At 41.5% G+C, this 25,490-nt stretch overlaps 1 protein-coding gene across 1 annotated transcript in view; it reads left to right on the top strand.

Moving 5' to 3' along the window:
- LOC145346377 (oxygen-regulated protein 1-like) overlaps nucleotides 1-25,490 on the top strand; it is a 208,018-nt gene that overhangs the window by 91,493 nt on the left and 91,035 nt on the right. The window contains exons 19-22 of the mRNA XM_080193537.1: nucleotides 5,598-5,690; nucleotides 14,602-14,783; nucleotides 14,979-15,065; nucleotides 23,978-24,116. Coding sequence (XP_080049663.1) covers nucleotides 5,598-5,690; nucleotides 14,602-14,783; nucleotides 14,979-15,065; nucleotides 23,978-24,116 — 501 coding nt within the window. The remainder of the gene's footprint in view (nucleotides 1-5,597; nucleotides 5,691-14,601; nucleotides 14,784-14,978; nucleotides 15,066-23,977; nucleotides 24,117-25,490) is intronic.

Raw genomic sequence — 25,490 nt, 5'->3', positions numbered from 1 at the left:
ACTAGCAATCCATCTTATTTATTAATGTGTAATGAGCTCTAACTGAGATATGGACATTAGAGTTGATTTTGATATCCATTTTGCGTAATCTGTGCCCATTCTTCTTTCTGCCTAATTCCCGGCAGTTTTATACTTTGTTAGATTTGTAATGAAACTGAGTTAGGTTGTTGAAGTACTCAGACTCAACTACCATGATAGCCACTTTAGTGCTACCAGTCTCATTGTCATTATTTGCAGCCAGTCACCTCTCATATCCCTAGCTTTTTGGTAGCCTCCAGAAGGATCCACTCAATCAGAACTCAACCTCATACAGCGACTAAGTGGAAACATGACAGTAGGAAACAGAAGAAGCCGTAGTGGTAGGAGAGGGTGAAAATATGCATTTTGAAGTTGGGGTGATTGATATGAAAGTCCTTTTATGTTTTTTAACCTATTTCAAATGTAATAAAGTGAAACTGTGCTGTACCGTTTGTAAAATAAACAACATGGGGTGCAGTTTTACCTGCCATTCATTCCATGCTCTTGCTGCAGAGAAGTCAGAGTATTTGGCACCCAGCCAAATATCTGGTCAATGCAGGATGGGAAAATCTCAGCCGGGTGAACGGTGGTAAGATTCCGGCCATGCTGTAATGAGATCAAAACAGTAAATGTCTGGAGACACTCAGAGGATCAGGCAGCATCTATTCCATTTGGGCACAGTTGAAAGGAAGAGGAGAGATGTTTTTAGCACTGTTTTATCGTGCGAAGATGATAGTTGCTGGAGCAGGTTTTCTCAGTAATCTCTCTTTGCACAATTCTGCAAGAAATGACATTTGACCGAGTTTCCTGTTGATGCTGTTTGGATAATAGCTGATGAGGACTTGGGCTTCTGGCCCCTGATGCGCTCTCTATAACCAAACTCCATGGTAGGGAAAAATGTTTAAGTTGCATCATATAGCCAATATGCAGGAGGACCCAGTTGAATTGTGTTGAATCAGGCAGCCAGGTTAACTCTGAACATCCATCATGTGGGCTCAATGATGATTCCATTGGCAACAAGGCAACATTTTAGTAGAATGCTGCAGTATCAAAGGCATTTGCAGAGGTATGATGAGAGCAGTTGGTTTCTCACTAATTAACCACCAACATCCTTATCATTCTGGACAAAGCATTGTCAGCACAGTAGAGTGCCTTATGATAACAGTATTGTGCTGGCAGCTAACGCAATCAGCTTTGAAATGCGAGATCCTATGTGATTGTTCATCTAATCGAATGGCAATCTTTCTTATCGATGTAATAAATTGGATTAATGTAAGGGACATGAGCAGCCAACTGCCTACCTCAGCCAAACTGAACTGCTGCAGGCAGGGAGACATTCTAGAATTTATCCAATTACTTGCAATATATGCGAGACTGATTGGATGTATGTAGGCATTGTAGATTGGCTGATGTTCAAGACATTGAGTAGTGTGATGTAGATAGTCATGCATCATGGTCTGAACATTGCAGGTGAACTAGAAGTCTGTTTCCAGCAGGTGGCAGCAGAACTGCTCAAGCTGAAGTGCAGCCTCCTCAACAAAGCTCTTGATTCATTTGTAAGCATGGATAGCAAGGTCTGCACACAGTCGGAGGGCTGCAACATCCTCCTATTATCAAATTAGCCCAGCTTCTCCGTGTTCCTTCTTATCTTCTTCCTCTATATTACTGAAAAAGAGGAAAGTATTCCCTCGCCAATGTATTATTTGAAGGCCCATGGACTTTCTGTCAAAATCAAAACCTGTACGTACAAAGTTTTATTAATCAAAAGAACTTCTATTTGCTTGGCCCTGGAAAACATTACTTTCTGCTTAAACAAGCTGACCCTAACAAGGACATGTTAGGCCAAACAAGCATGAGAAGATCTGGGAATTACAGAGTATGGACCTCCTTTGCTTCTTTACTCTAATGTTAAGAACTAGGAGTAGAAAATCTGAGGCTGTTCTGGCCAGACTGTAACAGAAGGGACAAAATTAAGTTAGGACATGGCATACATACGTCCTGAACTTCCTTACCAGTTTCCACATAGACTCTGTTTTCCAAACATGCTGATCCATGTGAGGGGAGCCATGTTAGGGGAAAAGTCATGCTAGATTCCAGATCAATGGCAAGTGGGACTCTCCTGAAGGTCAGTACTTGTGTACTGGCCTGGAAAATTAAAGGCTGGAACTATCTGATGTCTCCAGTCAAATCTCCATTAACAACAGTGGGACCAGAGAATCCCAACTGCAGAGTAGGTCAGAGAATTTTGGCCAAAGTTTAAAAAACTTCCTGTTCTTTACAACTCATTTTTAGGGATTTATCAGGGCTGGATCTATTTGGAAGCTCATGCTATGATTCTAACCACCTTTAACCCCTTGCACCATGTTAACCCTTTACATCAAGTGATAAATACCTGAATAGGACCACAGTAGAATTGATATTTAAATGAGGGAACCTATTCCTGACTCCAGAAGGTAGATAAATCCCCAGGACTTGATCAAGTATAACCCAGGACATTGTGGGAAACTAGGGAAGAAATTGCAGGGCCCTGAGCAGAGTTTTTGTGGCATCAACAGCCACAGATTGGAGAAGGCAAGCATTGTGCTGTTTTTTAAGAAAGGCAGCAGGGAAAAGCCAGGGAACTACAGACGGGTGAACCTGAAGTCAGTGGTGGATACGTCCAGTGCCGTGGACGTAGTGTACATGGACTTCAGCAAGGCGTTTGATAAGGTCCCCCATGCAAGACTTCTTGAGAAGGTGAGAGGGCATGGGATCCAAGGGCCTTTGGCCTTGTGGATCCAGAACTGGCTTGCCTGCAGAAGGCAGAGAGTGGTTGTGGATGGGGCTTTTTCTGAATGGAGGTCAGTCACCAGCGGAGTGCCTCAAGGATCTGTTCAGGGACCCTTGTTGTTTGTCATTTTCATAAATGACCTGGATGAGGAAGTGGAGGGATGAGTAAGTAAGTTCGCTGATGACACGAAGGTCGGTGGTGTTGTGGATGATCTGGAAGGATGGCAAAAGTTGCAGCAGGACATAGATAGGATGCAGGACTGGGCGGAGAAGTGGCAGATGGACTTCAACGCGGATAAATGTGTAGTCGTCCATTTTGGCAGAACCAACGGGATGAACGAGTACACTATCAAGGGCAGAAGTCTGAGTAGTGTTGAGGAGCAGAAGGATCTTGGGGTCCGGGTCCACAGGACTCTTAAATCGGCCTCGCAGGTGGAGGAGGTGGTCAAGAAGGCGTATGGTGTACTGGCCTTCATTAATCGAGGGATTGAGTTTAGGAGTCGGGAGGTAATGCTGCAACTTTATAAGACCCTTGTCAGGCCTCATTTAGAGTATTGTGTGCAGTTCTGGTCGCCTCACTATAGGAAAGATGTAGAAGCTATTGAAAGGGTACAGAGGAGATTTACAAGGATGTTGCCTGGACTGGGAGGCATGCCTTATGAAGTTAGGTTGAGGGAGCTGGGACTCTTTTCCCTGGAGAGACGAAGGTTGAGAGGCGACCTGATAGAAGTTTACAAAATGTTGAGAGGAATGGATAGGGTGGACTCTCAGAGGCTATTTCCCCGGGTTGAAATGGTCGCTATGAGAGGACACAGATTTAAGGTGCGGGGAGGGAGGTTCAGAAGTGATGTTAGGGGTAAGTTTTTCACTCAGAGGGTGGTGAGTGAATGGAATCGGCTGCCGTCAGTGGTGGTGGAGGCGAACTCGCTGGGGTCTTTTAAAAGACTCCTGGATGAGTATATGGGGTTTAATGAGATTGAGGGTTATAGATAGGTCTGTAGGTTGGTAGGTGATGATGTGATCGGCGCAACTTGTGGGCCGAAGGGCCTGTTTGTGCTGTAGTGTTCTATGTTCTATGTTCTTGGAGGGGATTCTGAAGACAGGATCTACAGGCATTTAGAGAGGCAAGAATTGATTAGTGGTATCATGGCTTTGTGCATGGGAAATTGTGTCTTACAAATTTGATGAGCTTTTTGAAGGGATGATCAAGAAAATAGATGAGGGTTATGCAGTAGACATTGTCTACATGAACTTTGATAAGGCCTTTGATAAGGTTTTGCATGGTAGATTGGTCAGTAAGGTTAGATCACATGGGATCCAGGGAGAACTAGCAAATTGGACACAAAATTAGCTTGCTGGTAGAACCAGGTTAAAATCCAACTCTTTCGGAGTCTCGCTCCTTCTTCAAGTGAGAGATTCACCTGAGGAGCGAGCAAGACTCCGAAAGCTTGTGTTACCAAATAAACCTGTTGGACTTTAACCTGGTATTGTGAGACTTCTTACTGTGCTTACCCCAGTCCAATGCTGGCATCTCTACATCATTGGTGGTAGGAGACAGAGGGTGGTTGTAGGGGATTGTTTTTGAGTTTGGAGGCCTGTGACCAGCAGTGTGCCGCAGGGATCAGCGCTGAGATGACTGTTGTTTGTCATTTATATAAACAATTCAGATGAGAACATAGAAGGCATGATTAGTTAGTTTTTGGATATCAAAATTGGTGATATAGTTGACAATGAAGAAGTTTATCTAAGATTACAACATAATCTTGATCAACTGGGCCAGTGGGCCGAGAAGTTTAATTCACATAAATGTGAGGTGTTGCATTTTGGTAAGACAAACTAGAACGGGACTTACACAGCTAATGGTAGGGCCCTGGGAATTGTTGTGGAATAAAGACCGAGGGATCCGGGTACATAGTTGCTTGAAAATGGCATCACAGGTAGATAGGGTCATACGGAAGGAGTTTGGCACACTTGCCTTCATCGGTCAGGGCACTGAGTACAGGAGTTAGGATGTTATGTTACAACTCTACAAGACATTGGTAGGTCACATTTGGAGTACTAAGTACAATTCTGATCACCCTGCTCTAGGAAGGGTTTTATTAAACTGGAAAGGGTGCAAATAAGATTTACAAGGATGTTACTGGGACTGGAAGGTTTGAATTATAAGGAGATGCTAGATAGGCTGGGACTTTTTTCCCTGGAGAGTAGGAGGATGAGAGGTGACGTAACAGAGGTTTATAAAATCATGAAGGGCATAGATAAGGTGAATCACCAAGCTCTTTTTCCTAGGATAGGGAAGTCCAAACCTAGAGGGCATAGGTTTAAGTTGAGAGGGGAAAGAAGTAAATGGAAGGGCAACTTTTTCACACAGTGGGCGGGTGTGTTTGTGGAATGAGCTGCCAGAGGAGGTGGTAGAGACAGATACAGTTACAACATTTAAAAGACATTTGGACAGGAAATGTTTAGAGGGATATGGGCCAAATGCAGGCAAACGGGACTAGTTCAGTTTAGGAAACATGGTTGGTGTGGATGAGTTGGGCCGAAGGGCCTGTTTCCGTGCTACGTATCTCTATAACTGTATTGGGAGAACTGCCTTTTGAGCCAATCCCATCACTTACAATCACAGGTCTGCAGATTTTTAGAGCCCTAACGTTTAAGCACACGTATACGTGCCCAAAAGGTTGAGCATCAGGTTAACGAGCTATTGGATGAAAAGAACACTTTAATAATTATTACAGTATAGCTTTGGAGCTACAGATTGATAATTGTTTCAAGTAATGAACTAACATTGAACCTCATGTCTAATACAGTGAAAAAGAAGAATCTTTTGATAAGCAAAAGTTTGCCAAACTTCTTCGAACACGTTGAGAAAGCACCAAAAATAAAGAAACCTTTTCGGAATAGTGAGTATTATATAAAATTGAAAGTGCTCAAAACGCTCAGTATCTTGTAGATTTACATGGAGCAATACAAAATATAAGCGCAAAATTAGGTTCAATATAGTCATGCCCATTTTTGGATACTATGAATGGTGATTGGAGACTCCAATGGCATCCATTATATACACTTTTGTGAATAGTGCCAGACACAATTTGGGGGCATTTGTGTGCACACATTAATGGCTGCCAGAAAACTATAGAAAAGGCAAATCAGAACATTTGATGTCAGTGGTGCCATTTTGGAGCTCACCATTTCAGGAAATGCCCTCTCCTAACCGCATGTTGCTGAACACACACTAACCAGCAAGATGCACCTGCTCCCATAACTGTTAGTTAAATGAATCATCACTATTTACAGGTTAGCTAACAATTGATTCATTTTGGTTGTTGCTGTGATTGTACAGATGTTTTGTGCTCTTCATAGTTCTTTCAAGTTGCAAATGTCTACAGTGAGTGGTGAGCAGATGCTAAAGGATATTTTTACTGATTTCAATGCTTCTGCCAAACCAGTTGATCCCAGACTTGGGTGCAGTAGTTTACATCCCCTTTTGGAATACAGCATGACCAAGAAACTGTGTATAAGTGACACAGAGCAAGACAAGCTGCTAAAAGCGGGAGGAGGAAAGGAGTCTCAGCAGCAGGTTATATCTACCCAGCGCGCCAGGGAGCAATTCTCCAACCTGAACCTTAGTAAAGGGTACGTGAGCCATCTGTGCTTCCTTAAGGATGTCCTCAGTGAAACTTGCCACCTGCTGCATTGCTAACTACAACCTTAGAGCAGGACAAGGGCAGTGTTACCATGGTGATGCTGGTGACAATGAATTATTATGCATTTTGATTCTTGCCGACTAGTACTGAAGACAGTTTCAGCATCTTAGAGTTTGTTATTCACTGTTGCATAAGATAGATTGTTGAGGCTCTTTATTTAAAGGCACTTTATCTGAATGCACGAAGCATTCGGAATAAAGTGGATGAGCTGGTGGCGCAGATCAGCACAGATGGATATGATCTGGTGGCCATTACAGAGACGTGGCTGCAGGGTGACAGGGACTGGGAGCTGAATGTCCAGGGGTATCAAGTGTTTAGGAAGGATAGGCGGGAGGGAAAAGGGGGGGGCGTAGCTCTGCTGATTAAGGATAGCATCAGGGTGGTAGCAAGGGATGATATAGGAACCAAAGAGCAGAAAGTGGAATCATTGTGGGTGGAGATTAGGAACAGCAAAGGGAGGAAGACGCTGGTGGGTGTCGTCTATAGGCCCCCGAATAATGATCTGGAGGTGGGGCGGGCTGTTAACGCGCAAATAAGTGCAGCGTGCAGGAATGGAACGGCGAGAGGTAAGTCACAACAGGAGGGTTTTGCAAGGGTTTTGTGGGTGGTGGGGGAAGGAGTGCAGTGGGGTCACTTTCATCATGCTTCTCCCATCAACCCTTTCTCAATGCCATCTCCCTTAATCATGCCTTTGAAGGAAGGATTCCCCGGGGGACAATAAGCAATTTTACTTGTCCTGTTTTACTTATCCTGTATGCCACATGTGACAGACCATCCACAGCTCAGTCAATATCAAACTGATCACCTTGCAGGCCAAAATCAGGGTGTAATTTGAGACAATGCCGAGGTTTGGTAGTGGTCAGTCTAGTAATTAGGCCCAAGATTGGGAGCTGTACTTGAAGAAAAGCCCCCATGAAAAATCCTGTCAAAACCAGCGAGTCCATTTAGTCCGATGTTCCATATCTGGTGTGAACAGCTAGCACTGCAGTGAAGACTGTCCAGAAGGGGGAGCTGAATGCTTTCTCTGTGGCAGGATTCCTCAATTTAAACAATTTTGTAATCCAAGAACATTAAATGGAGGAAAATTAAAACATGTCTCCAGCCAATTTGATAACCAAAAAATAGGAAATGTACTCTTCCAACTAGATATTTTGTTAGGAGAGATCAAAGACGCTGATACAGAGTTCTGGTCTGAGCAGTCGGAAGTCCCACCAAGTCAGCATGTTTAAGATTTGGTCTCGTATAGAAGCTCGATGAGGTCTCAGTTCAGAACAGTGAACTACAATTCAAAGAGGAATATGCAAAGTTGGTTGAAAAACTGACGGACTTTAATCCAGCAGCAACACTTGAAGATCATTCATTGCGCAGTGAGTCCTTCTTTATTCTAGAAGCGCCATCCACTGGAGCACAGGAGGAGATTGCAGATCTCAATTCTTTTTGCAGGTGGGATAGAAGACAGAGCAGTAGAAGGCGCTGAAGTATACATTGAACAACTGGTAGAAGAGCTACGAGACTTAGGTTGGTTCTTTCCTGACAAAGGTCGTGAGAAGAAGGCTGTTGCAGAAACAGGTGATCCAAAGGAAGATGAGGTCCTAGAGATCGTTACATTCATTGACTCCACTGCCAAGGCACATGAAACTTCTGTTGTCTTTTTTGAGGAGACAGCTGAAGTCGCTCCACAAGAGCTGAATTTGTATCTTTGTCCCACTGAAGCAACCAGTGAGAAACCGCAGTGAGCTATCTATGGAGACAGAAGTACTTGATTCCAAGTTCGATTGAGCCACTAGAGGAAATGCAAAGCCTATTAGTTTGGGTGAAAGTAAACCGTAGCCCACACAACTCTCATCAGCATGTTGAGCTTACTCTGAAATCATCCTTAGACAGAAGCTGTGTCCAAAATGACAGTGTTTCTGCAGCCGAAGATTCCTATACAAGAACTTTATCTAAAGCTAGTTCCGGAGATTCATTCCGTTATTGCAGATGGCTTAGTCCTAATTCTTTATGCTAACACCCACTGCCTATAGCGAGTAGCCTTACACATAAGTGTTGAAATGTTACCACTACCTACAGTAAATGTAGGTCATGCCCATGGTGCAATAGGGAAGTCATATTTTCTTCATATCCTGCAATGTCTACAGGACTTCCATCATTCTCCTTCTCACCTTCCCAATTTATTCAAATCCTAGATGTTGAACACTTTGTTTATCATCCACGCAGCAGTGAATGACAAAGATGCAAATTTCTTTGTCAAAGTTGAAAATGCTTCATCTTTTCAGGCCTTTCCCCAGTGTGCAAAGATGATGCAGAAGATTCCAGAGCGAATGCTAGCATGTCCTCTTCCTACTGAAGATCTGTCTCTGATTGGAAGGGTTTCACAATCCTTGCAGTTCAGTCATCACAGCAATCGCAGTCCAGTTACCAGCAGTTGTTGCAAGCTGCTGTCCCACTCTGCCAATGTGTTTACCTTCCAGGAAAAAGATAAGCAATGACAAAAGTTCACAATGTCCTCTGAGAGAACCAATGACACTGCTGGAGATTGAAATCCTTTATGGCAATTGTGAAGAGAGATGATATTATTTATAATATTTTTGGGGTTTATTGTATTCTGTGAAGCAGGTTTGTGGTTGTGGTTGTGTCTGTCGCTGGATCTTCTGGCCTCCCCATGTTGTGAGGATGTATCATGTCATTGGCCATTAGTGAAATCTTCTGATGGCTGAGTGATTAGATTCCTCTGCTCAAAGTTCCTCGGCAGAAAAGTTGGTGATCTACAAACCAAGTGAGAACACGTACAAGTCTGCTATCTGTGGGACTGCAGCCTGTCTGAGATCCAGGGAAAAGTTGTGCCCTGGATGCCCAAAGTGCACTGCTTTCATTACAAGTGAATATGATGGGAAAATAACAGATATGTTTCTGTGGATAGCACCAAATCGCCCAGCTTTCCCCCAGTGGCTTGGGTACCTGCCCAAAACATTGAAATCAATGAACTACCCATCCCAAGTCTCTGAATACCTGTAAGGGGGTACCACCAGTGGTCATAGGCAGGCAAGACCGATTAGTTATCCTGGCGTTTGGGGGTTCATGGAACTTTGCGCTCCTATTACTACCTCTCACATTCCGAGCATTTAAAATGTCATCTGTGCCCTCCTTTGATGGCACAGGTGTGAAGAGGCTATTTGGGCCCCAACAAATCAAAATGAATACTCTAGAATGTAAAGAAACATTCCACATAATCCTTACCTGGTCTGGCCAGGTCTGGTCTACATGTGACTCCAGAGCCACAGTAAAGCGATTGACTCTCAAGAGCAACTAGGGATAAGCAATAAATGCTGGCCAGGCACTGAAGCCCATGTCCCATGAATGAATTAAAAAAATATATTCACAGTCGAATGCAACTGTTCTTTCGAGTAATTATATAACCTTATCCTGGAAGCAAGATTAAGCATCACAGGTGCTCAGATTCTTGTTCTGGGAAAGCTGAAGGGGTTTCTCCTTTGACATCCTTCTTGAGTTCTGCTTGTGACCTTCTGAAAATCATTGTAGTTTGTCCTGATATGCACCTTTGCTTTCTGAGTCTGTTGCTAGGCTGGTTCTTACATTTTTTTATTTCTCATAATTCAGCAGAATGCCTGTCTGAGCTCTTCCTTTGTTATTTTTCCTCATTTTTCATTGCCAACAGAAAGAGTAACTGTCCTTGAATAGTACAGCAGGTTCCAGTCAGTCTACCATACCTCATTTTTCAAGGTAACTTGAGCAATAAACAATTATGACTCAGAGGCTTTTGTTCAATGGGCATTTCATTACAAATGACCTGTTCTTCAGCTTTCCATTATCTTAGGCTATCTTTAATTTTGTTTTGATTTCATTGGCTTCACTTCTTTCTTTGCTGTTCATACTTTAACCCGTTGCACTCTTTTGCGAAGTATTCATCTGTTAATGCAGGATTTTGTGTCCATTTCTTCATCCACCTTGAAGTTCTGAACAAATGTTGCCCCAACTGTTATCGTTCCGTAATCATTCCCCAGCCCTCTGGAAGAGCAGACACCAACATTTCCACAAAATCCTTCAGCTAGAAGATTTGAAAGTGCCTTGAAAGGTCATCTGAGGAATAATATTCCTAGTTTTGTCGGTGATGAAAATACAAAATTAAAATGGCCATTGTTCACATATACTTCCCATCTTGCTACTTCTTCCACTTTTACTAAGATAGAACTTAGACTTAACAAATCTGCTTTTGGTTGAATTTTTAATCTATCACAAACTCTGAAACATTTCTGGATTTAGGCTTGTTCAAAGTGTAACTACATCCAGTTTCCAAATAATGACTATTTCCGTTCATTAGCTGACCTATTGAGCAGAAAACAATAGGTGTTTATTTGAAGAATATTTATTTGAAGTATTAGACTCGAAAAATGTGATGAAAGCAATATGGAGATTTAAGGCACTTATTACAAGAACAAATTAATCTGATGGGTCATTCAGCTCCTCAAGACTTCTCTGCCATTCAAATTGATGAGGGCTGATCCATATCATAACTTTATCCACCTCCTTTGGTTCCAGAACTGTCAATAGCCTTGCCTAAATAAAACGATCAAATCAGTTTTAAAACTTCCAATTGATGCTTAGGGGGAGAAAATTCCAGATTTGCACCAGCCTCAGTAAAACCAAAATCCTGAATCATCCTGCTGTTTACCTTCTTGCCACCGTCGCCCTTATCACCAATCTGCTTCAAGAAGATGACCATCCTCCCGGTACCTAAGAAAAACCAAACAACATGCCTTAATGACTATTGGTCTGTGGCTCTGACTTCCATCATTATGAAGTGCTTCGAAAGGTTAGTCATGGCACGAATTAATTCCAGCCTACCGGACTACCTGGATGCACAACAGTTTGCCTACTGTTGCAGCAGGTCCACAGCAGACACCATTTCACTGGCCCTGCACTCACCCTGGAACACCTAGATTACAAGGATACCTATGTCAGACTCATATTTGTTGACTACAGCTCAGTCTTCAACACTATTATCCCCATGAAACTCATCTCCAAACTCCCTGGTCTGGGCCTCTGCACCTCCCTCATCTACTGGATTCTGAACTTCCTAACTCACAGACCACAATCAGTGAAGATAGGCAACAACATCTCCTCCAGGATATTCCTCAGCATTGGTGCCCCACAAGACTGTGTTCTCAGCCCCCACGATACTCCTTGTACAGCTATGACTGAGTGGCCAAATTCCACTCCAATTCAATTTTCAAGTTTGCTGACGACACCACCCTAGTGGGTCAGATCTCAAACAATGACAATCAGAGTACAGGAATGAGAATCTAGTGAATTGGTGTGGCAATAATAATCTCTCCCTCAATATCGACAAAACGAAGGAGCTTGTTATTGAATTCAGGAAGCGTAAAGGAGAACATGCCCCTGTCTACAACAATGGGACAAAGTAGAAAGGGTCAAGAGCTTTAAGTTTTTAGCTGTCCAGATCACCAACAACCTGTCCTGGTCCCCCCATGCTGACACTATAGTTAAGAAAATCCACCAATGCCTCTACTTTCTCAGAAGACTAAGGAAATTTGGCATGTCAGCTTCGACTCTCACCAACCTTTACACATGCACCTTAGAAAGAATTCTTTCTGGTTGTATCACAGCTTGGTATGACTCCTGCTCTGTCCAAGACCACAAGAAACTACAAAAGATTGTAAGTGAAGCCCAATCCATCAGGCAACCAGCCTCCCATCCATTGACTTTGTTTACACTTCCCGCTGCCTTGGCAAAGTAGCCAGCATAATTAAGGACCCCACGCACCCCAGACATTCTCTCTTCCACCTTCTTCTTTCGGGAAAAAGATACAAAAGTCTGAGGTTACATACCAACCGACTCAAGAACAGCTTCTTCCCTGCTGTTGTCAGGCTTTTGAATGGACTTACCTTGCATTAAGTTGATCTTTCTCTGCATCCTAGCTATGACTTTAACACTACATTCTGCAATCTCTCATTTCCTTCTCTATGAATATTATGTTTTGTCTGTATAGTGCGCAAGAAACAATACTTTTCGATGTTTGTTAATACATGTGACAATAATAAATCAAATCAAATCAAATCAAACTCCCCCATCCCCAATCACCCTCCCCTCCCCCACCTCCCACTACCAACCACCAATGAACAAATCCATGCAAAGATTTTTAGGGTCACTTTTTTTGGCTGTATGTAGTGACACTTTATTCCCCGGAATTAAGATGATTGGGCAATTGCCCTGATAATCATACCTGATGACCACACTTCAGTAAGTGACTAGGATATTGATTGTATTCATATAACCTGTATTATGTATCGATCCACTGCTCATTGCATTTTGCTGGAGAAATCATTGCTTTAATCGGAAGATGTTTCCACAGTTTTAACTATGGATGAGTCTCTTTCCTGCTGTTTCTAAACATGTTTTAAATGGCATTTCCAAGTAGATTGTTTGCTTCACTATTGAAAAATACATGTTTGTTATAAGTCCTGCCCCACCCCACCTTCAACTCATCGGCTTACGGTAGTGCCAGTGGACAGTCTGCTTTTCTCTATGGTATAATTTTTGTATTTTGTTGTATTTTAATCAAAAACAAAATGCATAAAAAGATATGGATGTCAATGAACCAAAATTAGGATAATTATAAAATATTTAAGTAGCAAACCAAACTTAAATGGAGACTTTAAACTTAGTTGAGCTATCTTCCAAAGATCCACACCTATTTATCTGCTAAATGTGCTATCTTCTGCCATTTCCCCTATCAGTACCTGTGGGGAGTTCTGTATGATTATTGAGAACAGGGAACAGGTCAGGTAAATCTAATTGACTCCAAATTGTAAAGAAATGTTTCTCCACAGATTACTAGGGTTAATTCAGCATCTTCTACTACATACAAATAAATTCACCTCTCAGATTTTCATACCAGATGGGTTTAATTTCCTTGCCTACTCAGACTTTGTTATTGACATCAGAGATCTGAGTATGGGTTGAAATCCTTAAGTTAAAATAAGAACATAAGAACTAGGGGCAGGAGTAGGCCATCTGGCCCCTCGAGCCTGCTCCACCATTCAATATTGAATGATGATCTTTTCATGGACTCAGTTCCACTTACCCGCCCACTCACCATAACCCTTAATTCCTTTACTGTTCAGAAATTTATCCTTGCCTTATGAGGTAGTCTCAACTACTTCACTGGGCAGGGAATTCCACAGATTCACAACTCTTTGTGTGAAGAAGTTCCTCCTCAACTCAGTCCTAAATTTCCCCTCCCTTATTTTGAGGCCATGCTCCCTAGTCCTAGTTTCACCTGCCAATGGAAACAACTTGCCTGCTTCTATCTTATCTATTCCCTTCATAATCTTATATGTTTCTATAAGATTTCCCCTCCTTCTTCTGAATTCCAATGAGTATAGCCCCAGTCTACTCAGTCTGTCCTCATAAGCCAACCCTCTCAACTCTGGAATCAACCTAGTGAATCTCCTCTGCACCCCCTCCAGTGCCAGAGTATCCTTCCTCAAGGAGACTAAATTTGTACATGGTGCACCTTATACAGCTGCAATATAATCTCGCTGTTTTTAAACTCCATCCCTTTAGCAATGAAGGACAAAATTCCATTTGCCTTCTTAATTACATACTGCACCTGCAAACCTTGAGATTCATGCACAGGGGCCTCCGGGTCCCTCTGCACAGCAGCATGCTGCAATTTTTTACCATTTAAAATATGAAGAGAAACATTCCTAATCATTAATGTTGGATTCTTAGTCAAATTAACTTTCCAATATAGTAAACACTCCTTGTTGTTTGTATTTTCTGGAGACTTGTTACTAGAAGTATAGATAATAAAACAGATCCATATGTTATTTTCCTGCATGCAGCACTATATATCATTTTATTCTCAAAATCTATCTGCTTAATTTCTCATCTCCCGAATATATTGCTTTCCATGCACAATACTGTATTTCTTAAGATTTGTATATGCCAGGTATTTGGTTCTTTGTTTCATGAGCTTTTAAAATGTTTCTTAAAATAAATGTGTCTTTCTCAGTATTTTAATTTTGTGTTTTCATTTGTAGTTTATTTTTAATGTTTCTAATAGGAGCACCTAAATTGAATGATACTTCAGAGAAGTGGAAAGTGGTGACAGAAACAGGTGATATAGGCACAGATGCCAATGTTTCCATCTGGGTGTATGGTTACAAGGGCATAGCAGGACCAATGAGGCTTCAGAAAAGCAACAATACAAATCCCTTTCTCTCCAATCAAAGTGATGAATTTCAGGTAACTGATAGAGCACTTTCCAGTTCCTTGCTCAAAGATTTCATTACTTGTAGCTGCTTAATGTAGTTACTAATTCTCTTGAAGAGATTAATTCAGTTAAATCCTTCTAATGATAAAAATGTTTGATAAGGAATTCCTACTGTGCCATTCACTTTGTCAGCTAAAAATGGCTAGTAATCTGTTTTTAATCTTTAGATCAATATGAAAGATATTGGCAAGATCTACAAGATTCGCATTGCACATGATGACGCAGGTAGTCAACCTCACTGGAAGTTGGAAAAGGTACATTAGGCACAACAAAGATTGGATCTGGCAGTTAGTGCAATGGTACTTGCAATTCTCTTTGATTATTATAAGATCTTGGTGATACTTTTCAGATACAGATACTATTCGCTAGCCAGTAATCCTAGACAGGGGATTAGGGACTTGTCTGGTAGCAGCAGGCACAGTCAAACTATAAATAGAGCCTATGGCTCCCTGGAATGAACCTGTGGCATAAACATTGAGAGCTGGGGTCGCCTGCTGTCTCACGTGCCGTAGAACGTGGTTGCTGATCCGACTGTTGCAGCAGACAAAAATCCTCTAAAGCTTAATGACAGAAGAGTAGCCTTGTGAGACAAACTTTTCAGAAAGGATTTAGAAAATACCCCTGGTCAGATCCTGCTAAATGAGTAGAGCTGAGATAACTTGGCTCTCCTTTGATGTTACTGAATTAATCTCACTTTCCTTACCCTCTGGCTGTACATCTTCCAGAATGAATGCTATGCAAAGTGGGATGCCCAATGAAACGTCCCTTATTGCAACACTCAGATCCTAGCTCAGAAAGTAGTTCTGTTGAAAGCAAATGTTTTCCAGGGGTAGTGCGGAATGTAAATAAAGGTTTCCTGGGTATCAAAATAAAGCTTATTTTTCAACACATGCAGTGAGCACTGAGCAAAGTTTCCATAAGCAGTGAGGGTGAGAAGTTCTGATTTGGCCTTCCCTTTTATAAATTTTTCCACTGAAATTACTGATAATATCAACTGTCTCAATTTGTCCAGTTCTATTACTCACTCTAATCAATCACATTAGTCTTTCTGACATTGTCATCAAATCATTGAATCATAGAATCCCTATAGTGCCTGGGGTTTGACTGCTCTGTCATCCACCCAGCCCTGAGTCACTGAGGACCTGGTCTGGGTCCCAGGTATGGACTCAAATTGCAGATGTCAGCAGGACAATATTGTAAGTGAACCCTGGACTTAGCTTTGACAATGAGGTGGGATATATATTTTGACATGTTAACTTCTGTATGTATACTACTAAATCCAGAAATTCTCTTACTGTCTTGGCCACTTTCATGATTTCAACTACAGCAGCCCTAATTGTCTTCTTTTCACAAGGACATGGGACTGAATGTGTGATGTGATTTTGGTGTCACTAACCCAATGATATCACATCGGTTTCTGATAACCCAGATACCAGCAGTCAGCAATATTGGCAGCCTGCCTGCTGTTGTGTTATATGATGACATACCTTGTGATTATTTACTTATAAACATGGCACCACTCACTCATAAGGGATTGCAGGTTCACTTATTAGACTGGGCAAATTAAAACAGTTACATATAAGTATAAAGCTTGAAGACATCAGAGCTCTGTATGTGTACTCTCCTCAAGGTGAAAGTGAAATAGAGACTGGGTCATGTGACGCATTTCCCTTTGAGAGATGACACACTCATATCCCTTACAGGCATGTTACAACAAGTCCCTTTCTTTTCAAAGATACTTTACCCCCTTCCAAAGAAATATAGCTATTTACAGTACATGTTCCGATTTAGTTACATCACATAAGTGTCTATAATTGATGAATCTATAAAGTATGAGGATAATCTGGTATGCCCAGATCTTGCAGTAGTACTGTTGTCAGGAGGTCTATTTGCTCACAGTGATTGGTGGGATTGTTATTCTTGAATCTTATTCCTGAATGTATCTGGGATCTTATTCTTGATGCAATTGGACTGTACAGTGGTTGAGGAGCTGGATTGGATGTGATTTGTCCTTGGGTACCTCACCATTGTGCCTTGTATCTGTAATGATTTCAACGAACCTTGGTTCTGAACAAATCCTTGTCACTTTGGGTGGGTTGCCATGTACAATCCTAGATGTAAACTTGCTGTTCCAACTGTAGATTTAGCAAAGGGGCAATTTAGCGTGGCCAATCCACCTAACCCACAATCTTTAGGCTGTGGGAGAAAACTGAAGCACGCAGAGGAAATCCACACAAACACAGGGAGAATGTGCAAACTCCACACAGTATCCTAAGGCTGGAAACCAATCCAGGTGCGGGTTGTGCCATTGAGCTGCATTTACCTGTCCTGGATCAAGACATACTGTCCATAAGACATAGAAGCAGAGGCAGGCCTTTTCCGACTGAGCTAATCTGGTACTAGTTCTCTCGATGCATTGTCCCACTCACTGAACTGACAGATTATGTGCTGCAACTTTGCCACAAAGGAGCTGTCTGCTTACCAGCTCTTTATTTGAGCACTATCATGGTGCTGTGTCTTCAAAACTTTACAGTCAGCACGCTGTGTTTTCAACACTCTCTGAAGCTGCAACTTTGTTGTGTTCAGATCAAAACATCAAATGTCTTCACATGCCATGTAGCATGATCTAAGACTCCAAACCACGTCACCCTTGCACATAATCATGCTACTATCACAGATCACCATGTCATGTTATTATAATGACATAATAGCTTATAGGATACAAGGCACCAATTGTTCATGAGGGATTTGGTGAACATGCTGCGGCGATTAAAGCAACATTGGGAGAGCCAAGGCTCTTTGTTAACAGAAAATGTTTCCATTCCATCAGTCTTCAGCTTTTATGTGACCACAGATAAAGGCTAATGCAGCTGTGTACATGCAATCCTGTCATGATGCCTACTTACTTAGACACGCTCACATGCCTGGGATGTTTTGTGGACTGGAACCATTGGATGGCTGACATCTGGGTGACAAGGATATCTCCTGAGGAAATAGTTCATGATCCCAGTCCAAATCCACACATAGGACCCGAGACCATTGGTCTCCTCAAAATGAGATTGTGATTTTTGTTCGGGTCAGTTTCAATACTCTCCTACTCAAGTTAAATTATAGTCATGGTCTGCTGCTCTTTGTACAACCTGGCACTCCAGAGAGGGGAAGCCCTATAAGAGGATGATCTAATGAGTGACATCCATCCTCTGATGAAGAGGATGAACCACACCACTCAGCTAAAATCAAAGAGAAATGAGATTTGTTAATAATGTACAAAATTAATTAGACTCTACTTGAACCCTACTAGACCATTATCACCATATCACCTTCTATTGGTACATCCCACTCATCAACACCAGGGCTTCTGTGTATGTGTCAATGTAGATATACAGCACTGCAGTCATTTCTTTTGGATGACCCCAGTTGCTGACTACCTTTGTGACCTTCATCCAGGCTGTTTTAGAGAGGTTGGGAGGGCTCCGCTTCCCATCGACAGGCATGGAGGGGTGGGGTCATCCACAGATCATTCACTGTCTGGAGGAGAACACACAGAGTTATCATCAGACTGTGGCCATAATGGGCCGAGGCCACTCCATAGCTGCTTTCTGCCATATTTTGGCCTTACAGCCTCTGTGGAGAGAGAAACAGATTTAAAGGATATAATTGTAATCTCCTTCTGAACATGCAGAAGGAGAATTGGACAGGCATGTTCAGGTGTCCCTGTCCCTCTCCTAAATGGCCAGCTTCCTGATGGGCAGTAAGTAAATGGCCATGAGGCACTTTTTGAATACTTAAAAGGCAGGGAATAGAGTTGGCAAACCGGCACTTCTGGATTGCTTTACCAGTTTCCCAAATAAACCAATCTCTCAATGACATCTTGCTTCATTCTTACACCAGCTGTACTCCTCTCATCTCCTAGCACCTGCTCATCCATAAATATGAAATGCAAAGCATCTCACTACCTCCCACATGGCTATCTAGAGTCACACATATTTGGTGTGAGATAACAACCTTCTCTTATTTGTTATATCATATTCACTGCTCAGGGTAGTATCCTGACTTTCTGAGAAAAGTGATAATACTAGTTTCGTGATTCTCTTGGCTGGAATTTTCCAATCCCTGTTCTCCCCTCATCCCAGTCACCATGTGAGCCATTGAAATCTCCATTTATATCAGCCGGGCCAAAAGATATCACCAGTGTAAAAGCCCTAGGGTGGCATTTTCCAGCCATGCTCGCCGCAATGCCAGAAGTTCCCACCTGAGGTCAATGGACATTTGCATGGAATTCACGTGGTGGGTATGAAGGGAAAGTTCTATCTTAATTGCTAAACTGGCACATCAGTGGCAAAGGCCACGAAATGCACCATTGAAAGCAGAAAACAGCAATATACTAACTGAAGTCATAAACCTGGACAAAGTGAGTTTTACACTTGGAACTTGATTTAAAAAACTTGTGGTTTGAGAAGCCGATTGTCGAAACAAAATCAATCTTGGAAATTTTTGAGTGTTTATGTAGAGGATGGGGGTGGGAGAGGGAAGTAGCATTCTGCTCTCAACATGACTTACATGCTCACCATTGTCAGGCTGATCTGACCCAACTCTAAGCAATCTAAAGGGCATCATGACAGCTTGTGATTATTGCTGAAGTGCATGCTGACCCCTTCGAAAATACTGTATATTTATGACTTTGAACATTTATGACATTTCTAAGTTCAGGCTAACTTTCTTTGTGAAGACATTTGGCAGATTAAGTTGCAAATTTCTATTACACATATTTGTGAATGAAGGCATTCTCACAATGAATGAAAATCCCATAAACTCAGGTGTGCATTGCTATTATACCACATAAGGCTGATAGTTTTATTGTAAGATTTTAATTTATTTTGCCTTTTTAAAGGTATATTTTAGAAGCTTAAAGAACAAAATGCACCAAGATATTTTGTTGTCATTGAGTGAACCTACTGCCATTGTTTGTAAATTTTCAACTTGCTATTTTGACATTTGAGTATGCGCTCCGAGGTTTTACAGAATCTAACATGGGTCAGGTCAGCAAGATCAACAACTCCAACAATTGTATAATCCCAATAATGTGATGCCTGCTATCCCTTCCATCTCCTATTCATGTGTTCAGTCAGTTCTCTGTTGAAAGCTGTTCTGATGAGGGATAAATCCTGACCATTGCTTTGCACAATGCATCACAGTGTATATATTTTCAAATAACTTCCCCAATGCAATACAGCATCTGTCAACATAAACAACTTCATCTTGTGTTGCACTCATGTCTTATGCCAGTAAATGTATGAGGAAGATGAGCATCTTTACTTTTAAATAGGCAGCATGAAATCTGGATGATTTACCTCCACTTGGATGGACTCCAAGGTTTTGTCTGTTTTGTACTGACACTTGGACAGATAAATTTGAGCATATCTCTGGAGAGTTGCTTAAAATGCAAACTAGGTATTGATACTACCCTTCTCCATTTCAATTGAAGGGAATTAATGTAACAATGCTGGTAGATTTGCCAGATCCAAGAAGATGGAATTACAAATAAAGATATTCAAGAGGCTATCAAACATTTTCCATTGTGTGGCAAATTGTTATCAACCCAATTGTGTGGGCACTAGAATCACCAATACTGTTGTCACATGACAGAAACGTGCATGTTAGCAAATATGTTATTAATCCACAAGGGCAGTGCAGTCGATCAGTATAGGACATGAAGACCAGATGGAAGTCATCTTTCCTCATAAAATGAAATATGCTGCCTGAAAGACCAACATAGTGTGGCTAGTTCATCTTTGTCGCATGATTGTTTGGAGTGAACCAATGTGAGTTTCTCAACCGAACATCTGAATTTCATTTTTTCCTTCAGGGAAGCAAAAGGAAAATTCTTAGGCCTGCAATACTTCCCATGACCATCTTGAAGGACTAAACTATCAGTGATCTCTTGGTTTCTTTTAAAGATATTGGTACATGTTACCTCTTTTTTTTTTGGCTTTTCTTCATAGACTTTTGCACAGGGATCAAATTTGTCACGCTGTTCTCTACTATTTTCAGCACTTAAATGTCTCCCATGTCATCCATGGAATCCCTCCGTGCAGAAGGGAGGCCATTCAGCCAATCAGTCCACACCACTTCTACAAAAGAGCAACTTATTCACTGCACCCCCTCCCCACCACTCTCTGTCCCTTACATTTGCAAATTTAGCCTGGCCTTCCCTGCATTTGTTTGGACTTCGGAGGAAACTAGATCACCCAGAAGAAACCAATACAGACACGAGGGGAATATGCAAACTCTACAGAGATAGTCACCTGAGACCAGAATCCAACCCAAGTCCCTGCGTTGTGAGGCATCAGTGCTTACCACTGTGACACTATCAATGCTGGAACTAGAAGTTGCATGGAATAAATAGGATGGAGGTGACTATAGCATTTTTTTACTGTTTCATCCTTGTTTCTGTTCAAGAATGAACAAGGGAGTTCGGACAATGTCCTGGCCAATATTTATCAATCAAATAGCATCACCAAAACAAAGTACCTAGTCACCATCTTGCTGCTGTTTGTGGAACCTTCCTGAGCAACTTGACTGTTGTGTTTCATACATTACTACAGCGATACCACTCATAACATACTTTGGAATGTCCCAAGATTGTGAAAGGTGCTGCATGAACACAAGTTCTTTCTTTTCATTTCAACTATTAACATAGAACATAGAACACTACAGCACAAACAGGCCCTTCGGCCCACGAGTTGCGCCGATCACATCAACACCTACCAATCTATAGACCTATCTATAACCCCCAATCCCATTAAATTCCATATACTCATCCAGAAGTCTTTTAAAAGACCCCAGCGAGTTCGCCTCCACCACCACTGACGGCAGCCGATTCCATTCACTCACCACCCTCTGAGTGAAAAACTTACCCCTAACATCACTTCTGTACTTGCCTCCCTGCACCTTCAATCAGTAGAAGATATGGCCAAAATTGCCTAGATAAAAAACCCTTCACCAAAGAGTTAGGTCATGTAGTGCCTGTATTTTTGATGTTACACTTGCTGCTTCAATAAGTGTAGTCAATGGACAGGAGGCTGGTTTGCACAATGGTCTGGACTATATTCACAACACTTTATAGTTGCTGGAGGTAAAGTGCCCCAACCTCTGAAGCCAGGCTTGCTGGCATGTTTTCCGGTTTGGATTTTTTTACCTCAAAGAGTGGTTGAATCCCACCAGGTTAGTACTGCCAGTGTCAGCGGGAAACATTCTGGTTTTGCTGCTGGCAGCAGCATTTTGTTTGTCATCAGGAGAATCACAGTCTTTTTTAAAGTGTATTCATTAGTCACAAGTAAGGCTTACATTAACACTGAAATGAAGTTACTGTGAAATTCCCCTGATCACGACACTCCAGCTATTTGGGTCAATGTATCTAACCAGCACGTCTTTGGGACTGTGGGAAGAAACCAGAGCACCCAGAGGAAACCCATACAGACATGGGGAGAATGTGCAAACTCCACATAGTGACCCAAGCTGGGAATAGAACACGGGTCCGTGGCGCTGTGAGGCAGAAGTGCTAACCGCCCACATGGTTTTGGATTTTTTCAGCTTTGCCTGTGTGGTAGGCATGGAAGCAGGGTAAAATCTCTTTTGCAAAGAAAATTCAATTCATAAGACCATTTTTCATTTGAATAACAAGTTTCATGAATCACCAAGAATGTGAATTTTCATCCACCTAATCCCATGTCCTTTTCCATGTTAAATAAAGTATAAGAATTATTTCACTGCCAGGCTTTCAGTACTTAAAAAGGATTTGATGGACTTCAAGCTGTGTTAAATACATATGGGAAATATTTATGGATAGTAAGATAATGTTTGAAGCTTGACTAGTCTGGCTTTCTGTGCTAGATAACATTATGGAACATAAACATACTTGCAAATGAAAAACAGCAACCATGAAATAGCATTATAACCAAGGGAGTTGTATGGAGAAGTATAATTTAATGAGATATGTGAAACCATGGAGGGAATTTTAACTCCCTCCTGCCCACAATGAAGGGAAGAGGATTTAACAACAACATATTAAATGGGGAAATCTGCAAAATCCAATCCCAAAACAGAGTGAACTGAATTTTCTACTTTGTTACCATAATACATTGGCAGTGTCCAGGTAATCCATTCTGGAAAGGTGGGTCCATCATTGAAGTGTGTAAATGTGGCTCTTTTGCCAATATCTTGGCAGCGATTTAGATGCAATTCTTGCTGGCTGGGTTTCCCAGTGCTCGAGTGATGGAAGCAATCAGATTCAGCAGGGAAGTGCTATTTAAAGCACAGCTTGTGGGCTAACGATCAGTTCATCCACTTCTCCATTTCCTTAAAACATAAAGTGTTTCTCAATTCCCCTCCCTTCCAGTTGCTGAATTTTTACACCAGCCCATAATGTTCCCAAAGGCCTCCAGCCACAACTTCCCACTGGTGGCTTTCCGACTTGCAACCACCAGTCGGTCAATCTCACCAGATGGGAAATGAAGCGCCGTGAGTGACACAGTGGCACAGTGGTTAGCACTGCTGCCTCACAGTACCAGGTTCAATTCTAGCCTCAGTTGATTGTGTGGAGTTTGCACATTTTCCCACACACCATAGATGCACAGGTAATGTCGGTTGACCATGCTAAATTGCCTCTCAGTGTCAGGGGGATTAGCAGGGTAAATACCTGGGGTTATGGGGATAGGACCTGGGTAGGATTGTTGTTGTTGCAGACTCGATGGGCCAAAAGGTTTCCTTCTGCATTGTAGGGATTCCATGATTCTAAATGAAAATCAAATCCTGACCTTAAATTTGATTGGACCTCCACGTTCCTAATATTTTAAGAATCCCTTCCATGAACACAGATTCCCTTTTGCTTTTCCCAGGATAAATATTGAGGCCTATGTACCAACCTGGAAAAACATATCATGGTAGAAATGCTATTTCTGTAATTCATACCTTTCCCTCCTGTGAATTGATGGAAAATCACAGCTGGTAAAACACAGGAATGGAATTTCTACTGTATTGGTTAAAATCCACAGCTCACAACTGGTGGTACCTACATACCTGCACATTGGAAAAGTGGTTTCCTGTTATTAAATACAAGACTGATTTTATATGCAAATTATTTTGCAAATGTAACTTTTCCCTACAGGTATTGATTGAACAAGTAATTAGTGGAAAGTTGTTGAAATTTGATGCAGACAGATGGTTATCGAGACAGCATGATGATGGAGAAATTGTGCGTGAATTTCCTCTCTTAAGAGAAAGTGATGGGATGCCAGTCCATCCAGGTATGGAAATTCCAGTCTGACAGGGCAGGCTGCAAACCAGTTACTGATGTTATGCTGGCTAGGTAATTAATGAAAATACCTGTTCTTTGGGAATTCCAACTGTCCTAATTTCACACATCAGATGTGAATTCAAGTTCCTAACCATAATAGATTTTAATTCCAATTGCATAGAGCCACAGATGAGTGTGCATTTATTAACTGATCAGTTACCAAACAGTAGCAAACGTATGCATTCCCTCTTTCTATCATCATTATTCTGTTCAGTACAATGATCAGTTGAAATATAACATGGTATACTATACATGGGTCTGATTGTAGGAAGGGGGTCAAATTTTGGAAAATTAAGAGTGTGTTGGGAAGGTGACTCCTACCTGTTGACTTCTAGATTTATGTCCATTGCTTTAGGCTGCATGTGTACAACATGTAACATGCAAGCCTGTTGATGCATGTTAATTGTCCAATAATTTTTTTATCAATATTATAATGGAATCCATGGTTTTAAAGAGTATATTTTCAGACCTGAATTGAAAGGAAAACAAAACCTTTTTCTCAGGGAAACTAAAACCAGAACAGAAACAGAAACTGAAGGTTTCTTGGGAAACTAAAACTGGTTGAGATAAAATAAAAGACACAGAGGCCTTTGAGTTCAGATCAGCAGTCATTCAGTTGAAAATAGGAAACACAAGGCCTGTCTAGATCAGGGGACGAGATAAAGGAAAATGAGATTATTATCACTGCTTCAGCGATTTTAAAGTAACAAATTGCCGGCCATACAATGCACAGCATTGTTACTGAGGATTCAGTGTTTTTGGTACATCCATGCCATCAAGAGTAAGCTTGGTGAAGGCTGCACCAAAGGAATTTGGGTTAGCTTGGTGCTGCTGTTGGCTGGGTTTTAGAGGCTGTGTTCTCAAAGAAAAGGAGGTGGAATTCTACCAGAGGAAGATAAGAACTTTGAAGATTTTGTGGCTGAAATTGGTGTCATTTATGCTGAGAGGACCACCATGTAAATCTATGAGATTCATCTTAGAATATTGCTGAAAAGAGATATGTTGTTGAAGCTTTTCATCTTGCATGCAGCAGGACAAATACAAGAATTCCAAATTTCAAATCATCACAAAGATTTATACTACAAGAGTAGAGAGTGCTGATTGATTGATAAGTTAGCTCTGATTGGCCACAATGTTCCCATGGAGAAAGCAATGACTTGTTTTGATGTATCTGCTATTCAACATGTAATGTATAATTTATACTAACCATAATTTGCCTCTGAATTCATATTTGATTCATGTTGATTTTGGTTTTGATTGTTACTGTTTTCTCATTGGGGTAATTTTATAAATTCAGTTCTTGTGGTTTATTGATCAAAATGAG

The sequence above is a fragment of the Carcharhinus amblyrhynchos genome, chromosome 8 (assembly GCF_965287045.1).
Source record: "Carcharhinus amblyrhynchos chromosome 8, sCarAmb.v2.hapA, whole genome shotgun sequence".
Taxonomy (NCBI): Eukaryota; Metazoa; Chordata; class Chondrichthyes; order Carcharhiniformes; family Carcharhinidae; genus Carcharhinus; species Carcharhinus amblyrhynchos.
This window is presented reverse-complemented; position numbering and strand designations above follow the sequence as displayed.